This window comes from Rattus norvegicus, chromosome 16 (genome assembly GCF_021556685.1).
Source record: "Rattus norvegicus strain SHRSP/BbbUtx chromosome 16, alternate assembly SHRSP_T2T, whole genome shotgun sequence".
Taxonomy (NCBI): Eukaryota; Metazoa; Chordata; class Mammalia; order Rodentia; family Muridae; genus Rattus; species Rattus norvegicus.
Genome location: NC_141549.1, coordinates 34,467,983 through 34,482,815, shown reverse-complemented (window position 1 = coordinate 34,482,815; position 14,833 = coordinate 34,467,983). Strand labels below are relative to the sequence as shown.

Below are 14,833 nucleotides of genomic sequence, written 5' to 3'. Positions count from 1 at the left end.
TGAGCTCTGGCTGGCTGATTTGATTCAGCTTTTCTGGCACAAACTCCAAGCTGACTGACTCAATCTGGCTTCTCTCTGATTTTCCTGAATTGCTCTGAGTGGACTCAAACTAACTCTGAATTTGTTCTAATCTGGTTCCTTCTGATCGTCCGGCTCATTCTGTCTTTATCTGTGTCTAGCTTGTTCTCTCTCTGACACCTGTCTCTGTACAACTGCCCCAAACTGTCTCTCTCTCCTTCTGCACTGCCCTTCAAGTATCTTTCCATTCCTCTCCTCGTGAAAGTAGGGCATATCCTATTCTGTCAGAGATTTCTCTGATTTGTCACTTTGTCTGCCACTCAATTAGACATCACTTTCAAACGTGGGTGCATCCTCCTATGAACTAATTTTACCTTCATTGTTTAGGATTAAAACTGTGTACTAAGCGCATAGTTATGCTTCAGTAGAGGATTAAAGGTGTATGCTAAGGTTGAGCCACACCATGAATGGAGGACATGGAGAAAGGACAAAGGAGCTGAAGGAATTTGCATCCTCACAAGAACAACAATATCAACCAACCAGACTCCCCCAACCAGATTTCCCAGGGACTAAACCACCATCCCAAAAGAACATAGGGATGGACCCATGGTTCCATTCACATATGTAGCAGAGGATGGTCTTGTTGGGCATCAATGGGAGAAGAGACCCTTGGTCCTGTCGAGGCTCGATGCCCCAGTGTAGGGGAATGTCAGGGACTGGAGGTGGGAGGAAACACCCTCATAGAAGCAGGGAGAGGGAGGATGGGTTAGAGGGTTTCTGGAGGGCAAACCAGGAAAGGGGATAACATTCAAAATGTAAATAAAAAGATCCAATAAAAGAAAAAATTAATAAATAAAAAATAAAGTAATGGGAAAAAGAAAGTTTTTTTCAATAAACAATACAATCTTAGGGTTCATAGTGTGAACAAATACCCTGCCACATTAGCCAATTTGAGGCCTACTGAAATAGAATTTAAAATACAATGCCATTGAAACTGTTGGCCAAACCTCTTCCCAGTGCCACTGATATCTATGGAGAGAGTTTCTAGTCTCTTCTTAGGTGCTTGGTTGAAATTTATCCTAGTGAAGCAATGAATTGTTTCGGGTGGGAGGTTTGCAAATACATTACATTATGATGGCCAATTTTCTAAGTCACTGAGCTGTACATTTAAAGGAATATTAAAAGGTACATTTAAAGGTATATTATTTATACCTTTGTGAAATTGCTAAGATATGGTGCTATTTTAAAAGGAAAGATAAACAAGTATTGCCTGGAAATGTATGCAAACTGCTGACCATCCTCAATTACATTAGTGTAAACTTTGCATTGAGAACTGCATTGTAACAGGATTGTATCTTAAATTTCTGAGTTTTGTCATTGGGAAGTAATAATTTTATTTATGACAATTTTCATACTTTGTTTTGCAGAATGAAGAAACGATTATGAATGTTTACAAAGCCCTGATTGAACAGTTGGAAAAATACAGAGATAGGGCTTTAACACCTCTGTTCGGAGATTTAAAATTCAATGATATGGAAAAAGAGGTAATAGAACTTGAAAAAATACTTTTAAGTTGAACTATTTTTTTTAAAGTGTGTGTGTGTGTGTGTGTGTGTATGTGTGTGTGTGTGTGTGTATGTGTGTGTGTGTGTGTGTGTGTGTGTGTGTGTGTGCATGTGCCCATTCACAGGCACATGTGCTGTGTGTATGAAGGTCAGAATGTATAGTGTATAACTCCTACCATTTCACCTTGTTGGAGACCAGCATGCTTCCAGGGTTTTCTTTGGTCTAATGGATACAGTAATAGGCCTATTGTAACAGTGGAGAGTAGGAGAAATAGTAGCCACCTTTCTCCTGTTCCTGCTCAGTGTAGAAATGTCTCCCGGTTTAAGTGGGACTAAGATATAGATATGTCTAGACTCTGATTTAAGGAATATGACTCTGAGCTTCTCCCGTTGTTAATATCATGAACGTATTAGTGTAGATTCAGCACAGTCCTACAGTCCCACAATCCCTTAGCTTTCTTTTTGTCATGTTGCCTTAACACATGTTTTAATACTGCATTCCTAGTGTACATCCCTTCCCTGCCAAGGGTATTCTTTTTCCTCATTTAAAGAAGGAGTGAAGCATTCAGATATGTGTTACTTCTAAGCATGTGGATTACCCACACTGCTATGTGTTTTAAGAAAATGCCTGGAGAGTTTGGCTCAGTGATAAGAGAACTAACTCTTTTGCAGAAGATCCAGGGTCCGTGTCTAGTACCCACATAGCAACTCACAGCCTACTTGAACTTCAGTCCCAGGAAATCTGTTTCTGACTTCCATGGGCACCTAGAACACTCATGGTTCACATATATACATATGGACAAATATTCATAACCATAAAATAATGAAAAAAACAAAGTCTGGAATGCGTAACAATTTTTGTGAGTAACCCAGTGCCTTTGTTCACATGGGAATACAGGGTATCTTTAAATTCATCAAAAGAAGTGTAGCATAGAGATTCAAGAATGTGACGGTCTCGATATTCTGAATACCTTTCCTTATTGTTATGTCTGGGCCGTGTAGAGTGTCTTCACTTAGAGACAAGACTCATACTTTTAAACTATATCTTTTAAGTAACATCAGTGTATTTTACAGTAGTCAGGTTATGCTGATGTACACCCTTTTTGTTACTTTTCTATATTATGGCATGCACATTTTGTGACCTCATTACAATTCTTACCAGTGTTATTTTGTGGACATATGGTCATATTTCTTCAATGCCAAACATTTAAATGGTTTGAGGGTTTGCTTTTATAAATCATTCTGTTATGAACACCTTCATGCATATGTCTTTGGGCAGATTTTGGATTGTTCATTTAGTTAGTTCTTTAGAACTTAAATAAGAAATATTAGTATATTGAATGACAAATTAATGTATTGTCATATGCCCTTACCTAAACTTTTGCCTGCTTATAACCTCATTAGGAAAGCATATAAGTGTAGGTTGATGCGGTTATGCAGGTGAAGGCAGACAAGGTAAAATGAGGCCTGTCATTGGATGAGAAGGAAGGGAGGCGGGAACAGAGGTTTTAGAAGGGAGGGAGATACAGAGAGAGGTGGCGGGAGCAAGGAGGAGGTGCTGAGAGAACATGGCAGCAGATTCTCTGCGAATAGTTACAGGTTGTTATGACCATTTTTAAGGGATGGGTGTGTACAGGATTTTGTGCTGTCTAGATGGGCAAATTATATCTTATCAATTGGGTCAGAGGTTATTGTGTGGTGTGTTCTTTCATATGGAGACTTAATTGAGTTCAAGAGAGTGTGTGGTGGCGGGCCCACCATGGAATTGGGACGTGTATGCATGGCATAGTGGCAACCTGCCAAGGGAACTATGAGTGAGGACAGAGCAACTGGGCAGGGTGCTGCACTGAAACGTGGACTGCCTGGGTCAGAGGGAGCCCGGGAGAGGAAGTGAGGAACAGTAGGCACAGAAGAGGTAGTGATGTGCACCTTTTTTATTTATTACTGAAACATGAGGAGTGGCATACCTTAATTACTGAAACTGTTAATAAAGTATTAAAGGATGAAAAAGCACTTGATAACGTGAAAATAAAAAAAAAACCTGCAGTTGTTATATTACTAAAGAATTTGATTTTTTTCCATGTTCTCATTATTTGTGTTTCATTAGAGAATAAGTATTTAAAGAGTCATGGATTTTCTGTTGATTTATGGGTATTTTTATGTGCATGCATTAACAGTTTTGTTAAAAAATTTAAAATATTTTATCACTCAAAATTTTCGATTGTAATTTATTTTATTTTTTTAGTGGAAATAGCTGCAGTTTCCACATCAACCCATTTCTTACTACACAATCCCTGATGAATATAGTTTTCTACATGCCATGACCTGTTACCATTGCCTACTGTGCCAGGTATCTGAAATTGTATCTTTGCTGAAGCAACTCTGGCCAGAAGGATCTGACATCCGACGTGTCTTTTGTGTCACCTCATGTTCTCTCTTCTTGGAAATGTACCACAGCTACTTAGAAAACAGAGAGAAGAGAGCATCCACAGAGACATCCGAAGTCACACAGGTGTGGTTGGTACACAGGGACACAGGTTGTTACACTGGGATACAGGTTGTCACATGGGGATACGCTATTGATTTCTACTGTTGCCTTTTATTACTTTTATCTACCATTTTCCCCATGTGGTACTGGCATTTTCTCTTGTTTATATAAACTTCAAAATAGGAAAATCCCTACAATTCCTATTATAAAGAATTATGCTATTCAATGATCTAGAGTGTTACATATAGGTCTTTCATGTAGGATCTGTATAGCCTAAGACACCCACAGGCAAGCAAAGGAGAAACTACCTATTACATGCTTTGGGCTTTTTCTGTGTACAGTACATGAAATGCTCAGAAAAGCTTTGCAAGATAGGCATTGTTATTTCTAGTCCACATTGTAAAGAACTGACTTTAGGCTTTTGAGAGTAGCAGTCCTCCAACTGAAGGTATTAAATAATAATAATGTAGACTGAATTCAGATTTATCTTGTGGAAAGTTCTCACTGACTTTAAAATATACTCTCACATTGTGGTATCTCGATGCCCTGCTAGCTGGGGAGAGACTGCTGTTCTTATGTGTCTTTATTGCAAAAAGGAACAAGAATCTGGTGGCCAGTTGAAATTTAGGTGTGAGTAAACATTTGCCTCTGCATGTGTGTGCTCATGGGCACATAGGTAAACACACAGGTGCACACACCATGCTATGTGTAATCCGAGTACTACGGAATCTCAGCTGAAGAATCCTATTAACCTTCTTGATTTCAGAAATGGACAAGGACACATTTTTAATATTTTGCTTTGCAGTATCTCCTTAAATATAATTTTTAATGAAACCTTTCTACACGATTAGACACCCTATTTTAAATCATCCCAAAATCACGATAGTAAGTCAAACTTTTCTCGTTGGAACTTCTAGCCATTAGACCCTCTCTGTCATCCTAGACATGTCCCAATGAGGTCTTCTTACTCCCCAGAATGAGCCAAAAACATTTGGCAATAGCAACAATATCCTTTTCCCACGAGGCTAAATATGTCTACTTATTTCTCCTTGTTGTCATTCTGCAGTTACACTTTTTAGCTTCATCACAAGCCTGCTGACCTCATGTTGGTAGTTCATACTATTGCCTTAGAATATAATATGTGGATAGATGAGGGTACTTATCATGTAGTCCCAACCACTCAATGTCCTGTGATTCTTTTCCTTTATCATCTGGTTTATTAGCTTAAAAACGGTGTCCCTGAAATACTGAATCATGCCACACACGTACTGCTACAAAGCCAGAAGCTTCTTTTCTCCTTTATCTCAAGCATGTTTAAATGCAGCCTAGTTTCTGGACACATGCTGACTCTGAATTAGAGAATGTGTGGCTGTGGAACTCTCCCAGAGACTTCCCAAGAGAGCTTGATTACAGAGTTTGTACTTCTGAAGATTGAGTGTGAAGTCTCCCAGCCTGCATTTCTCAGCTCCCCATCTTTATTTCCTTCAGAAACCAGATAATTGCTTAACCCTGAAGGACGTGGAAGACTTTTGTAAGCTACATTGCCTCAGTGTGGCTTTTCAGCTCCATTTACCTCTCTCCCAGAGAGCTCGCTCAAGATTCATCACTTCGAATTGGATTCAGGACCTCCAGACTGTCTTAAAAATGGTAAATCTAATCTTCATTCACTCATACTTCTGTTTTTACTATGTGATACATAAAAAGTACAATAACCTTTGAGACAGATTTATACAATAGTGTTAAATGTTGAGATCTTCAAAGGTCAGCTCACTTAAATCAGTCACGTGAACTACTTTTAATAACTATATTATGTAGCAATCGCCAGCATCATGACATGTATCCATGGGGGGAATTAGGGGACTACTTGGCAACATAACTTCTGATGGTGTTAGAGACTAGGAGAGGAACTCTACCCTTGAGTCTCTGAGTATGTTTCTTCTACAGCATTCTGAGAAGTGACTTAGGCATAATGAAGGCAGCTTGGCTGCATGGTGAGTGTCCCCTTGCAAAATGCTCCTGCCCAAATCTGGCATAGGAGACGTGGGGAAAATTCATGAAGTGTATTGATTTGAGTGTGAGTAAAGAAGTGATTAAGTTACATTACATTTACTTAATATTGCTTGCATTACATTTACTGTCTTAGCATAATTTGACTGGGGTTGAAAACTGAAGGTCAGGTATAGGGTACAAGAGTGATGGTTCAGTTGGTAAAGCACTTGCTTCAAAAGCCCAAGAGCCCAAACTCCTTTATTGGGATCCCTGTGCTCAGTTTGATGGTTGGCTGCAAGCATCCTCATCTGTATAAGTAAGGCTCAGGCAGAGCCTCTCAGGAGACATCCATATCAGGCTCCTGTCAACAAGTGCTTCGTGGTGTCAGCAATTGTGACTGGGTTTGGTGGCTGCATATGGGATGGATTCCCAGGTGGGGCAGTCTCTAGATGGCCTTTCCTTCAGTCCTGTTCCACTCTTTGTACCTGTATTTCCTCCCATGAGTATTTTGTTCCCTTTTCTAAGAAAGACTGAAGCATCCACATTTTGGTCTTCCTTTTTGAGCTTCATATGGTCTGTGAATTATTTGTTGGGTTTTCTGAGCTTTGGGGCTAATATTCACTTATCAGTGGGGACATACCATGTGTGTTCTTTTGTGACTGGGTTACCTCACTCAGGATGATATTTTCTAGTTCCATCAATTTGCCTAAGAATTTCATGTAGTCCTTATTTTTAATAGCTGAGTAGTACTCCATTGTATAAATGTACCACATTTTCTGTAACCATTCCTCTGTTGAAGGGCATCTGGGTTCTTTCCTGCTTCTGGCTATTATAAATAAGGCTGCTATGAACATAGTGGGACATATGTCCTTGTTATATGTTGGAGTATCTTTTGGGTATATGCCCAGGAATGGTATAGCTGGGTCCTCAGGTAGTACTATGTCCAATTTTCTGACTGACTTCCAGAGTGGTTGTACCAGTTTGCAATTCCACCAACAATGGAGAAGTGTTCATTTTTCTCCACATCCTCACCAGCATGTGTTGTCTCCTGAGTTTTTGATCTTAGCCATTCTGACTGGTGTGAAGTGGAATCTCAAGGTTGCTTTGATTTGCATTTCCCTGATGACTAAGATGTTGAACATTTCTTTAGGTGTTTCTCAGCCATTTGGTATTCCTCAGTTGAGAATTCTTTGTTTAGCTCTGTACCCCAATTTTTAATAGGATTATTTGGTTCTCTAAAATCTAACTTTTGAATTCTTTATATACGTTATATATTAGACCTCTATCAGATGTAGGATTGGAAAAGATCGTTTCCCAATCTGTTGGTTGCTGTGTTGTCCTATTAACAGTGTCTTTTGCCTTACAGAAGGCAATTTTATGAGGTCCCATTTGTCAATTCTTGATCTTAGAGCATAAGCCATTGGTGTTCTGTTCAGGAAAATTTCCCCCTATGTGTTCAAGGCTCTTGTCCACTTTCTCTTCTATTAGTTTCAGTGTATCTGGTTTTATGTGGAGGTCCTTGATCTACTTGGACTTGAGCTTTGTACAAGGAGATAAGAATGGGTCAATTTGCATTCTTCTACATGCTGATTTCCAGTTGAATCAGCACCATTTGTTGAAAATGTTGCTTTTTTATACTGGATGGTTATAGCATCTGTGTCAAAGATCAAGTGGCCATAGGTTTGTGGGTTAATTTCTGGGTCTTCAATTCTATTCTATTGATCTACCTACCTGTCTCTGTACCAATACCATGCAGTTTTTATCCTGATTGCTCTGTAATACAGTTTGAGGTCAGGGATGGCGATTTCCCCCAGAAGTTCTTTAATTGTAAAAAATATTTTTCGCTAACCTGACTTTTTTGTTATTGCAAATGAACTTGCAAATTGTTCTTTCTAACTCCATGAAGAATTGAGTTGGAATTTTGATGCGGATTGCATTGAATCTGTAGATTGCTTTTGGCAAGATGGCCATTTTTACTGTATTAATCTTGCCAATCCATGAGCATGGGAGGTCTTTCCATCTTCTGAGATCTTCTTCATTTTCTTTCTTTAGAGACTTGAAGTTCTTGTCATACAGATCCTCTTGCTTGGTTAGAGTCACACGAAGTTATTTTATATTATGTGTGTGTATTGCGAAAGCTATCATTTCAGGTCATTTCTTTCTCAGTCTGTTTATCCTTCAGGTAGAGAAAGGCTACTGATTTGAGTTAATTTCATATCCTGCTACTTTGCTGGAGTTGTTCACTAGTTCTCTGGTGAAATTTTTGGGTTCACTTAAGTATACTATCATATCATCTGCAAATAGTGGTATTTTGACTTCTTTCTTTTTAATTTGTATTCCTTTGACTACTTTTTGTTGTCTAATTGCTCTGACTAGGACTTCAAGTACCATATTGAGTAGGAAGAGAGTGGGCGGCTTTCTCTAGTCCTTTAATTTAGTGGAATTGCTTCAGATTTATCTCCATTTAGTTTGATATTGGCTACTGGTTTGCTGTATATTGCTTTTAGTATGTTTAAGTATGGACTTCGAATTCCTGATCTTTCCAAGACTTATCATGAAGGGGTGTTGAATTTTTCAAATCCTTTCTCAGCCTCTAATGAGATGATAATATGTTTTTTCTTTGAGTTTGTTTATATAGTGGATTATGTGGATTTCCATATACTGAACCATTCTGCATTCTTGGGATAAAGCCTACTTGACCATGTTGCATGATCATTTTGATGTGTTCTTGGATTCGAGAATTTTATTGAGGTTTTTTTTTTTTTTTCATGAGGGAATTTGGTCTGAAATTCTCTTTCTTTGTAAGGTCTTTGGTTGGTTAGGTATAATCATATTTGTAGCTTCAAAGATCAGATTGGGTAGTGTTCCTTTTATTTCTATCTTTTGGAAAAGTTTGAAGAATATTGGTATTATTAGGTCTTCTTTGAAGGTCTGCACTAAACCCATCTGGTTCTGGGCTTTTTTTGGTTGGGAGACTTTTTAATGACTGCTTCTATTTCTTTGGGATTATGGGGCTGTTTAGATGGTTTGGCTGATCCTGATTTAACTTTGGTACCTTGTATCTGTCTAGAAAATTGTCCATTTCTTCCAGATTTTCCATTTTTGTTGAGTATAGACTTTTGTAGTGGGAATGGATAATTTTTTGCATTTCCTCAGATTCTGTTGTTATGTCTCCCTTTTCATTTCTGATTTTATTAATTTGGATACAGTCTCTGTGCCCTCTGGTTAGTCTGGCTAAGGGTTTATCTATCTTGTTGATTTTCTCAATGAACCACCTACTGGTTCTGTTGATTCTTTGTATAGTTCTTTTTGTTTCTACTTGGTTGATTTCAGCCCTGAGTTTTATTATTTCCTGCCTTCTATTCCTCTTTCATGTATTTGCTTCTTTTTGTTCTAAAGCTTTCAGGTGTGCTGTCAAGCTGCTAGTGTATGCTTCCTCCAGTTTCTTTTTGGAGGCACTCATAGCTATGATTTTTTTCCTCTTGGCACTGCTTTCATTGTTTCCCATAAGTTTGGGTATGTTGTGCCTTCATTTTCTTTAAATTCTAAAAAGTATTTAACTTCTTTCTTTATTTCTTCCTTGTTCAACTCATCATTGAGTGAAATGTTGTTCAGCTTCCAAGCGTATATGGGCTTTCTGTTGCTTTTGTTGTTATTGAAGACCAGCATTAGTCCATTGTGCTCTGATAGGATGCATGGGATTATTTCAGTCTTCTTGTATTTGTTGAGGCCTGTTTTGTGACTGATTATATATATGGTCAATTTTTGAGAAGGTACCATGAGGTGTTGAGCAGAAGGTATATTCTTTTGTTTTAGGATCAAATGGTGTGTAGATGCAACATTTTTTTATTGGGACCATTTGCTTAGAAACTTTTTTTCAAGTCTTTTACTCTGAGGTAGTATTTGTCTTTGTCACTGAGAGGCATTTCATGTATGCAGCAAAATGCTGGGTCCTATTACACATCCAGCCTGTCGGTCTTTGTCTTTTTATTGGGGGAATTGAGCCCATAGATGTTAAGAGATATTAAGGAATAGTGATTGTTTTTATTTTTGTTGTTGTTGTTGTTAGAGGTGGAATCGTGTTTTTGTGGCTCTCATCTTTTGGTTTGTTGCAAGAAGATTACTTTCTTGCTTTTTCTAGGATATAGTTTCCCTCCTTGTGTTGGAGTTTTCCATCTATTATCCTTTGTATGGCTGAATTTGTAGAAGGATATTGTGTAAATTTGGTTTTGTCATGGAATATCTTGGTTTCTCCATCTATGTTAACTGAAAGGTTTGCTGGATATAGCCCGGGCTGGCATTTGTATTCTCTAAGGATCTGTATGACATCTGCTTGGGATCTTCTAGTTTACATAGTCTCTGTAAAGAAATCTGATGTAATTCTGATAGGTCTACCTTTATGTGTTACTCGACCATTTTCCCTTACTGCTTTTAATATTCTTTCTTGGTTTTGTTCATTTGGTGTTTTGACTATTATATAATGGGAGGCATTTCTTTTCTGGTCCAATCTATTTGGAGTTCTGTAGGCTTCTTGCATGTTCATGGGCCTCTCTTTCTTTAGGTTAGAGAAATTTTCTTCTATAACTTTGCTGAAGATATTTACTGGCCCTTTAAGTTGTGAATCTTCACTCTGTTCTATACCAATTTATCCTTAGGTTTGACCTTCTCATTGTGTCTTGAATTTCCTGAAGGTTTTGGGTTAGGAGCTTTTTGCATTTTGCATTTTCTTTCACTGTTGTGTCAGTGTTTTCTTTGGTATCTTCTGTCCCTGAAATTCCCTCTTCATTCTCTTGTATTCTGTTTGTGAAACTTGCATCTGTGACTCCTGATCTCTATCCTAGGCTTTCTATCTCCAGATCTGTCTTCTTTTGTGATTTCTTTATTGTTTCTGTTTCCACTTTTAGCTCCCTTACCCCCATTGCCTCTACCTCTTTTTCCAAGAGATGGGAAGCTTCTCTAGAGTACCACTCCATCCTGAGGCATGTAGTCCCAGCATGTCTTAATATATCCACTCCCATGTATGCTAAACCAGGCCGTCCAAGTAGGGAGGGATGGGGTCTGATAGCAGGGAACAGAGACTGAGAGAGCACCCTGTTCTACTTGTTAGGAGAACCACATGAACACTTAGCTGCACATTTGCTACACATGTGTAGAGGTTTAGGTCCAACTCCTGCATGTTCTCTGTTGGTGGCTCTGAGTTAGTTGATTCAGTGTGTATTGTTGTAGTGTCCTTGACCCCTCTTAATTGCTCACTTCTATCTCACTCTTCCATAAGATTTCCAGGCTCTGCATGATGTTTGGTTGAAGGTCTCTGCATCTGCTTTTATCAGATGCATGAAGCCTCTCAGGAGATAATTGTTCTACATTCCTGTCTGTAAGCATAACAGAGTATCATTAATATTGTTAGGGCTTGACTCTCTCACATGGAATGGATCTCAATTAAGTTTTCATCAGAGGCAGAGTAGGTGAGGAGACCTCAACCAGGAGGCTCTCATTTTAACTCCGTAAACTATATAACTGAAGAAGACTTGTCTGCCGTGCCCAGAAGTGAGTACTCTTTCTGTGGCCATTCTGTCTGTGTTAAAGTGGAACATCACTGCACAAACCTAAGTCGGGTGAATAGCCATCAGTGTGGGTAGATGGGAGTATATGAGTTTGAAAGGTTTAGTGCTTTCTAGAATCCTTGGCAGCCCAACTCTTGACAGCCCAAAAGTGAACTAGGAAGCCTAAGTAAAAAGGCACATTGAAAAGAAAAAGAATTTTATTTTATTTATTTATTCATTTTTTTGAGACAAGGTCTTACTGTGTAGCTGAGGTTGTTTTGAAACCGACTGTGTAATATACACTGGCCACCACCTTGTGACCTGCCTTAGTGTCTTAAGTGCTAGGATCACAGAATGGCCTTATCCACTTTAAATTCTTTTTAAATCAGATTTTACTGTAATTCTTATTCAGCTTAAATGGGTTTACATTGTTAATGACAGTTATGGTAGCCGTTGCATTTGACATCATTAGGATTATAGGGCGAATGGAGTCATTCTATATACTACTGTGGCCATAAAAGCTGTCAATAACTTTGTTTTACTTTTGATTTTCAGAAAGAGTGGTGCGAGTATTTCACCCTAAATAATGTGGATATATTTGAATTTTGGAGCCTTGATTTACTTCACGTTTCTGACTTAAGTGATGAGCCTTTGTTGAAGAATATTGCTTTTTACTATGAGTATGAAAATAAAGGAGGTATCAATAAACTATATGATAAGTATCACCTTCCTTTAAAGAGAAAATTCATAAAGGATTTAAAGCTTCAAAACCATTTATTTTTCTAAAAATTATTTATTTACTTTATATTCCACTATCAGTCCCCTCCATTACCCCCTCATGAAGATCTTCCTCCATTCCTCCCTCTCCTTCTCCCCTAAGAAGGGGGAGCCCCTCAGGGTATTACCACTCACTACTCCCCACTGTGGAACTAAATGCATCCTCTCTCACTGAGCCTGACGAGGTAGCCCAGGTAGAGGAACGGGATCCACATGCAGGCAACAGATTCAGGCAACATACCACTCCAGTGGTTGGGGGAGGCACATAAAGATCCATATGCACATCTACTTTACATATGTGAAAGAGGGGAGGGTGGGATGGGGTGGGGTTTAGGTCCAGCCTGTGCTTGCTCCCTTTGTGATTCAAAAGCCACGAAGGGTCCAGGTTAGTTGACTCTGTTGGTCTTCCTATGGAGTACCTGTTCTCTTTGAGACCCACAATCCTTTCCCCAACTCTTCATAAGATTCCCAAGCTCCATCTAATGTTTAGCTGTGGGTCTCTGTCAAACCATTTTTTAAATGTCTGTTGTATAAATAGTAACTACTTTCCAGTTTCCCAGTCTTTGTCTGTTTAAAATTTTATTTAGTGGTAATCAGAATATAGTAATCCAAATATTTTTCAACTTAATATTATTTTGTAAGTATTTTTGTGAAAAGCATGTGTTGACATTTCACAACAGTTCATTTTTACACATGGTGTATAATGATTATTATAAAATCACTCTCATTAATAAAACATCTCACTATTATTAGATATTTAGAGATTTTTGTCTTTCCAAGAGATAAGGACAATCTCTACACTTTCTTTGTGTACATTTTTTTGTTGTTGTTTGAATAATTTTTCTCATGTTTTTATAGTCAATGGACAATAAGACACATTTTGAGGAACAGAACTTGAGTGTTATTGAAATGTCTTTTACATCAAGATTTGTTTCCTTTATATTATTCCATCATTATGCATTGGAATAAATTAGCTTCTTATAAACTAATGATTCTTTGCTAATTTTTATTTTAGTTTTAGTTAGTGTTACTGGGTACAAGGTTATGTGTTGTATAATATTTTTATTCTCTTAAAAAATAATTAAATCTTTACTGCTGGTTATTATTAGTTAAGACAGTTTTTAATATTAAGGTGTCAAACAGAAAAGCAAGATTGGTTTTAAGATGTGTCAGGGACATTATCTACAGAGTGATCATTTTCATTTAGATTCAGTCTGAAGCCTACTGAAAATTCCACTGTTTGCCTCATATTTCCAAGCATGGTTACTTGAGTGAAGGTGTGTGTGTGTGTGTGTGTGTGTGTGTGTGTGTGTGTGTGTGTGTGTATGTGCACGCACATTGGGAGGTACATGTATGTGGTTCTAGACATAAGTCAATGCTTCTTAATACTGAATATTTTAATTATGATCTAGGCCTGGATTTGAAAGTAGGCGATGTCATCATGAAAGAGTATATACATCTCTGGGACACTGTGTCAAAGTTAGTCAAAAAGTTTGATGTGGGAAAACCAACTCCTCTGAGAACAACAAAAGTTCATTTTATTGAAAAGACACTGTCGCCAATCAAAGGTAATTTATTGCCAACTTAATTTTGAGGAAAAAAATTTAAAGCTCCAAGTAGAAATGATTTTCTAGCATTTATGTGTTTTATATAGTTGTCATGTTCATGTGGTGGTGTGTGATTTGACTAATATTGAAAACATATTTTTCTTGTAAATAAGTTTGCCAATTTAAAAATAAAAAACAGATTTGAGCAAATTCTATTTCTAGCAATACAACCTCTGTCAACTGAAAAATTTCTTTTTATTAAAATGGTGGATGGAAGAGTCTCAGATTCTCTTATATAATGGTAGTTCCACTTACAGCAATAGCGTGGGCGACATCAGCAAGGTAACTCTGGGGAAGAGGAGAACCACCTAAACCAGTTGAGAGTCCAGTGTGACTCCATACTCAGCATCTGCCTTATGTAGCAACAAAAGTAACCTGTAGATGTGCGTTGGGAGGCGGGGAAGAATGAGAACCTGAAGAATAGAAAGAAGTCAGCAATCACTTTAGAAAGCTTTTGCCTAAATCACTGCAAACCACAGATGTAAAGATTGTTGTATCTTCCCTGGAAGCAGCCACAGGAGCCAAGGCCAGAGCCAGGTGGTGATGGAACTCAGTCTTCACACCACCCAGGCTCATAAGGACATAAGTCAAAGGTTAGCTCCCCTAGACCAGCCTGTAATGAACAGAAGCGAAAAGGAGTCATACTGGGTCTGCAGCATAATAAATTACTCTTGAGTTCTCTACTTTGGAAGACAGGAGGTGGATGTGAGTTTGGAATCTTGGGATGGAGTACACACTAGTTTGGAAACATCTTTAGTGAGGAACAAGAGAGCTAGGGTATTCTCTAGTTCCTATTTTGAATTGGACTGAGTCAGGGCTATTCCCTTGCTTCTGGCTTGATCTTTG

At 38.2% G+C, this 14,833-nt stretch overlaps 2 protein-coding genes across 29 annotated transcripts in view; one reads left to right on the top strand and one right to left on the bottom strand.

Annotated features, from left to right (window-relative positions):
• The window catches only part of Erich1 (glutamate-rich 1), a gene marked incomplete at its 5' end in the record, with an annotated part of 52,793,804 nt that overhangs the window by 49,181,548 nt on the left and 3,597,423 nt on the right, over positions 1-14,833 (bottom strand).
• Positions 1-14,833, top strand: part of Ddx60 (DEXD/H-box helicase 60) — a 120,930-nt gene that overhangs the window by 28,784 nt on the left and 77,313 nt on the right. For all 29 annotated transcript variants that reach the window (XR_015639270.1, XR_015639265.1, XR_015639259.1 and 26 more), the window contains 5 exons: positions 1,446-1,562; positions 3,934-4,095; positions 5,560-5,718; positions 12,159-12,300; positions 13,793-13,948. Coding sequence is in view for 10 of the 29 variants with exons in the window: in XM_087587265.1 (XP_087443391.1) it covers positions 1,446-1,562; positions 3,934-4,095; positions 5,560-5,718; positions 12,159-12,300; positions 13,793-13,948 (736 nt within the window). In the remaining 19 variants the exon portion in view is untranslated. The remainder of the gene's footprint in view (positions 1-1,445; positions 1,563-3,933; positions 4,096-5,559; positions 5,719-12,158; positions 12,301-13,792; positions 13,949-14,833) is intronic.